Source organism: Vigna radiata, chromosome 5 (genome assembly GCF_000741045.1).
Source record: "Vigna radiata var. radiata cultivar VC1973A chromosome 5, Vradiata_ver6, whole genome shotgun sequence".
In the NCBI taxonomy this organism is placed as follows: domain Eukaryota; kingdom Viridiplantae; phylum Streptophyta; class Magnoliopsida; order Fabales; family Fabaceae; genus Vigna; species Vigna radiata.
In genome coordinates, this window is record NC_028355.1 from 18,330,345 (window position 1) to 18,337,104 (window position 6,760).

At 31.6% G+C, this 6,760-nt stretch overlaps 1 protein-coding gene across 1 annotated transcript; it reads right to left on the minus strand.

Moving 5' to 3' along the window:
- Nucleotides 1-1,295: 1,295 nt before the first annotated feature.
- LOC106759632 (adenine nucleotide transporter BT1, chloroplastic/mitochondrial) lies at nucleotides 1,296-4,900 on the minus strand. The gene is made up of 3 exons (XM_014642909.2): nucleotides 4,136-4,900; nucleotides 2,182-2,343; nucleotides 1,296-2,067 (listed from the first exon to the last, which is right to left on the minus strand). The coding sequence occupies exons 1-3, from the start codon at nucleotides 4,727-4,729 to the stop codon at nucleotides 1,594-1,596; spliced, it is 1,230 nt and encodes a 409-aa protein (XP_014498395.1). The 5' UTR covers nucleotides 4,730-4,900; the 3' UTR covers nucleotides 1,296-1,593.
- Between the last annotated feature and the right edge of the window lie 1,860 nt (nucleotides 4,901-6,760).

The window sequence follows — 6,760 nt, forward strand, 5'->3', positions numbered from 1 at the left end:
AAACCTTTGTTTCGATATCTAATAACTTTTGAAAAAAAAATATTTAAAATTTGCTTGATATTAAAATTGAAAAACAAAATAAAAAATAAAGATGTAAGAATCATAGTTATTATAGTTCATTATATTACACGGTCTCTCTCTGTTTGAGGTAGTCTATGATTTTAATCCTCTTTCTTTAATTTCTTTAGATTTGTTGTCTTTGTCTAATATTGATTCTATAACTAATGAATATGGTCTTGTTAAAGCTACTTTTGTTAGAAACTTGTATAAGAAATTGAAGGCACAAATTGAAAAGAAGACGAAGAAATTAGCTTCTATAGCTAACTAAGAGAGGAAGAAGATGAAGTTTGAGCTAGGAGATTGGGCATGGTACACCTTAGAAAGGATAGATTTTCTTTCAAAAGGAAAACTAAGCTCCTATTTAGAAGAGATGGACTTTTACAAGTTCTTAAAGAGAATTAATGATAATACTTACATTGTTAATCTATCTAATGATTATAGAGTGAATTCTAGTTTCAACATTAATGACTTCTCTTCATTTGATATAGGTACTAATTTGAGGACAAATTCGCTTCAAGAAAATAATGGTAGATAATTATCCCTTGGGAAGAAGAACTTAAGAAAAAGTCATTGAAATTCAAATGACCAATTATAAGAAGGAACAAACACTTGAAAAAACAAATATTCTCGAAACTTATGATGTTCAATGAAGATTGTATATCAAGGAACATAAAAATCATGTCTTGAAGAATAATTATACAATAACTTAAATAATTAAAAATATTTGTGATTTTCTTTTAATTACAAATTGTGTTTTTAAATTTTCAAGTTATTTTTAGATACAATGTCTTTGAATTTTCTTTTTTAGGATTTTTTGACTAAAATATTTGTACACCAAATACATATGTCTTTGAATCATATTACATGCATTTTCATTCAGAGAGAATATTAAATTATGATATCTTTAAGATTCAAATTAGAAACAATTATGCTTTTTTCTAAACAAAATCTTATTAATTTGTCTACGCAATTTTGCTATTATTGCCTAGCAATGTTTGTTTTTTGCTTCACTTACCTATTGTTTGCTGCTGGGAACTTCCCTGTGCAACAAAATGATTAGATAAATCTGTATGACTAAATTTTGGTTGAAATTTAAGTGCCAAAAGTAAGATTCTGTCTTAGAATTCAGAGATCGACTTCCAAAATGGGAAAAAGAAAAACATGCTGCATCAGAAGATGTGGCAGCAGTGAAGCATAAGCCAGAAAAAAAATGCTGCATATGCTAAAGCAATTGATTCTATGAGAAGATGAACATATTTAAAAAGGTCAATAATCAGTCACTTGCAAAATTGACAAGAATACATCAAAGAGTTTATTTTGATTTGACCATGAAGATGACAATGAAATGGAAAAATACAAAAACGACAAAACCAATACTCCGTTCTCAATTCCTTATAAATGTAATCTGTGAGGGTGGAAAAAATTCGGTACTGAAAGAGAAATCCAAAATAAGTTATTGGAGTAAGCATGAACAGAGCAAAGCAGTTCTGCTTCTTGATCTCAATAGAAACAGAGCACTTTATTTGAAACATCCTAATCCTCCTCATCGTCCTCTAGAAAGATCCTCTTGCATGCTTCGTAGCACATGAAAGAGATTCCAGCGGCCGGTATCAACTTCATGCAACTTGGTACCAACCCTCTGTATAAACCTTGGATCCCTTCTTGTTCTAGTATGCATGCAAGGGCATGAAACATATTCTTGTAAACCTGTCTTCCACTGAGGGTACCAAGCTGCATTTGCTTGCGAGCTACCTCCATTGGAAAAGTTGAACTACTTGAAATAGCACCAGCTACAGAACCGATCAAAAGGGTCTCAATATTCCCCACCTTCTCTTGTTTAAAAACTTTCTTGTATGCCTTCTTTAGAGTGTCATAGGCATAGTAATTGGCTGCAGCATAGGGCACAACTCCTATAAGACTAGCTGTAAGACCACTGTAAAGTTCTGCAGGACCCTCATCTCGGATTATTTTCAAGAATGCATGAAGCAGACCATCATAAACATCTCTCTGCAAATCAACAATCAAGTTTTACTTTTTCCTTTCATTTTCTTATGGGATGGATGCTGAGACTCTTATATAGGAAAGCAAGCAAACATTTTTTAACCTTTTTTATACACATACCTGGACAGTTAGTCGAGTCTTGACTAATTCAAGAGGATAGGTACATATAGTTGAAGTCACTCCAGCACAGGCACCTGCAATCAATGATGCAGGAATTGGGAATTTGGACTCTTCCCCAGGCTTTGGGGATAGGTTCTTGTTCACTGTATCGAAAGTAAATAGCTGCAGGAACAGGTGAAAATATATTGAGATATACATAAAAACTATCATGTAGCTTTGATAACTGATAGGTTTTTAATGCTTTCTACATCTAGCAGTAAGATTTTGCTACAGAAGATTAACAAGCAAAAAAGGATTTATTTGTCTGCAGAATGGGATAGTATCTTTGTCAGTTTCTTGTGCGTGCAAAATCGAATCAGAGAAGGAAAGGTGAAGCAAATAAATGTTAAGTTTCTATAGCTTGGGAGTTTTTCAAATGTGATTTCATGCCACCTGTTGAATACTCCTTCAAACATTTGTTTCATACTAAGTAGCCAATAATAAAATATAATGAAATCAACCCCATTTTCAAAGAAGAACAAAGATAGGACTGAATTCTTAATCAATTCAAACCCAATCTCTTTTATAATAAGGGATTCCAAAACAGAATTTGATTTCTAAATCAAACCAAATTATAATTTTCAAATTCAGAAACACGATGTATGGGAATCAAAGTCCTTTCATTACAAGGGTTTGCCTGACTTCCAAAAGTTGAATTCACAAGTTCACATGCTGAAATTTGCGAAAGCATACTTGCACATTGACTTACCAGAAGGGTCATTTAGCAACATAAACTGAAGCAAATTAAGTCAAAAAACTTGTTAGGGATTAAAAGGGTAAGGCAAATTTAAGAAATGCATGAGAATAAAACTTAAAAGTATTTGAATTCTGAGAGCAATAAACCAAACTATTTTTCATGAAGATCCCGAGAGAAAGAAACATAGCCAAATGGTAGATTAAAATACGAAAAAATACACCTAAAAGTGAACTTGTCTCTAATGCTCACAAGGGTGCATTTACCCGTGATTTAATTTAAAGTAAATTGTAATCTTAACTCACCAAAAATTCATGGTAAACAACACGCTTGTACACTTTACAGACATTGTCACTTTAGAGTAGCATATTCAGTGAAGAATACATAAAAAAAAAAAAAAAAAAAACTTATGGACAAGAAAAAATATTGGAGTGAACAGTTGAAGGCATATACTGTCATGAAAAGAAATGGTTGCACACAGTTTCAATGGGTAGATCTCTCGATGAAAACATTTAAAGGTGGTCTAGCACACGAGCCTCCTAAGAGGAGAGGTTCTTCTGCGAAAAAACCAACTGCACTTGAATTAGAAACATTGCAATTTACAGCAGAAAAGAGAAGGATTTGAGGGATAAAGTGATATAAACCACCTATTAACATGTGTTCTATACTTGTATTTATGTTCAATCATGATCTTTTACAACTGCGTATCATAGCTAATCAGCAAATGCCTAATAATCCCCGCACTAAATTTCTCTCTCAATCCTTCTGAGATAACAAAAAGTTCTCAATACAGAACTGTCTGTGTCCATGTCCTTAAAATAAACTTCAGAAAGCATAGCCTCCCTACCGAAGAAACCTCTCATCAAATTTATCAGACCATACACTTCCAATACTCGCGATTCAAGAATCTTGTAAACACTCCTTTTTACATTAGAAAATATGAATTGCTCTCAGCCCTACTAAGCACACACCCTCACAGCAGCTGAAAATCCGATCCATGGTATAAACAAATGCACAAACCAAGAAAAAAGTAATTAAAATGAACAGAAACCCACTCTTGGTATCAAAACCAATGATCAAATAGACGATACACCAACTTCTCAGTACAGGACAATTGTACAAAACGACATCAATCGAGTAATCCAAGAGAGAAAAACAAGTAAAGCCTCAAACATCATGCAGTGATAGATGTTACAAGATGTAGGAGAATGAATACATTACCTCAATGGCCTTGCTAGGCGCAACCCGAATGACATTAACAAAATTACCCCTAAACAAGCCCTTCCAGCCATCAGTTTTCACGATATTATGGAACACCTCAGTGGTGGAATGGTCACTATTCCCCACCATCATAAGAGTTCTTATAGTCTCCAAAGGTGCCACAGCAGTCCGAGACACAGCCCCAGCTATTGCCCCACTAAACAACCTTCTCAGTGAAGGGTTTTTTATCTTAAGCTTCAGTGAAATACCACCCTTTCTCTTCTTGCCATCAACCCTTTCTTTAACAACCTCATCTTTTCCCTGGTACTTGATGAACAGTTCATTGAAGGGAAGTTTCGTGTCACCATTGTCGCGCGAATCAGAAGGATCACTCGGTTGCACACCAACCCCCAATCCCATCTGACTAATACTGGCAAACAAGCCTCCGAATTGGTAGCACCTATCTTCGGATTGAAACCCCAAGCAGCTGACAGAGAAAAACCCATCACTTTTCTCATCAAACAGTTGGACTCTCCTCCTACCCATCAACGGCAAAGGCCTTGTAACTTGTGATTTGTTACAAAGATTACTTTTTTCTTTCTGGTAGGGGTCCATGGTGACTGTCCCTCGCAGTCAAGGTTTCAGGGAGACTGTGAAATTATCATTCTAAGATAGAATCGAAAGAAGAAGGTTGATATGGAAAGTGGGAAAATGAATGAAGATGTTATTGAGTAGCGTGTTGCTTCTTCTCTACTTGGAACTTAATATCACAATTTTAAATTCATGTTCGCTTTTTGTTTTGTTCAATGCCGTTGTCTCTTCGAGGGTTAGAAGTTAAGTATTTGCTCTTTTTTAGTTGCGTTGTCGTGGCACCGAATCTTAAACATCGGTTTTGTACATTTACATAAACATAGTAATACACGTCATAGAAAAAGAAAAAGAAAAACATAGTAATATACGAATATATTCATCATTCTGTAATAGAAAATCCTTCAGTTAAAAGAAATAATAATAATAGAATGTTTTTAATATTTCATTTTTCTAATATAATATAATTACGGATTCACTTACTTCAACCTTCATGATCGATCAATAGCATAGAATGGAATGTGTTGTAAATTTCAAATAATAAAAATAGGATATATGGACAGAAATGTATTAGAAAAATATATTCATACTACATTAAAAAATGTTAAAAAAATCATAAAATGTTTGTTGCCATGACTTGTTTGACGTCATTTCACTTGGCGTTTATAACTTTTTATAATATTATTCTTTTTTTATAAAGACGATTGAATTTGTAAAATTAATTTTACTTTTTTTTCTTATATATCAACGTTATCGTAGTATTATTTTAATGTTTATTGTTGGTATTTTAAAAGTATGGTGTCTCATATTCTAACAATGGCTTCTTCTTCTTTTTTAAATGCTTCTGCTATTGTTATCTAAGCATAACATCCATTACTTAAAAAAAAAAAAATACATATCTTTTAAAGATGTTGTGTGCTGTGCTGTGTCCCTTATCTAGTTGGAACAGAAGGAGTTATACTTAAAAATATCACAATCTAAATTTGTTTTTTTTATAATTTAATTATTGTTTTGTTTAGTGCATGTGGCTCTTGGTGGGTTGAGATGTTAGGTAAAGTTGCTACTTTTTAAATCTTGTGTTGATCTCCTACCTAATCTCAATCGGCTAAACTTAAATTTTAAATATTTACAGAAAGGGATATGCTTTGTAATATAGTTTCCTTACACATACAAATAAAAATATATTATCAATTTTTTTCATCATTCATTAAAGTTTATTGAAAACTATAAAATTATGGATCTTTTTGAAATAATATATATATATATATATATATATTAAAGTTTAAAGATTATGTTATTAATATATTTATTTAATAAAAAATGTGTTGAAAAGATGTGATGCAGATTACTATTATGTCATGTTTGCTAAAAACATCTCAATTTGTTGAAAGAGATTGGATTTTGACGTTGTTTGACTTTTTTCTTCTTATCTTTTTTCCGCGTCAGGACCTTTGCATTTATCAGATCAACTGTATTTTTTATCATTATGCTTGTCTTTATATCCATATTATATTATTTTATTTTTCACTACTTATAGAAAATCGTTCTTACTACTTAAAAAAATGTCATTTGTAACGGTTTTTATTTTTTATCTAAAATTCTTCTACAATTATTTTATTTTTTAAGCATGAATAAATAAATTACAAATTTCCTCAAAGAGTAAATAAAAAATTAATCATTAATTGGTTACTCGAAATAAACAATTTTTCCAAAACTAGGTTGAATGCTTTTTTCTTATTTTATGGTCCTTGAAATTTGAAAACTAAAATAGTTCACAAATTCGCAATTATTGATTAGATTGGTCTTCGTTAACAGCATTTCTCAATTTGATTTCTAATTCAATATTTTTTTACCACTTTGTCGTTTTCATATTTAGTCTTTAAAATGATTAACGCCTCTTGTAAGAAATATAATCTTAAAGACTAAATATATTAATGCAATAATATTAAATATTAAGATACATTTAGATGAATCTGTAACTACTTTCAAGTAAAAAATAAAAGATAAACTTTTTCTTCGTTTATATAAAATTTAAAAGTAAAACGTTTAGAAATTCAT

Bases quoted from the DNA above. Each gene is read 5' to 3' on its own strand.
- LOC106759632 (XM_014642909.2), bottom strand. From the start codon at position 4,729: ATGGACCCCTACCAGAAAGAAAAAAGTAATCTTTGTAACAAATCACAA. The intron at 2,344-4,135 runs GTAATGTATTCA...CTGTTCCTGCAG, and splicing joins CGCCTAGCAAGGCCATTGAG to CTATTTACTTTCGATACAGT. The intron at 2,068-2,181 runs GTATGTGTATAA...GTTGATTTGCAG, and splicing joins AGACTCGACTAACTGTCCAG to AGAGATGTTTATGATGGTCT.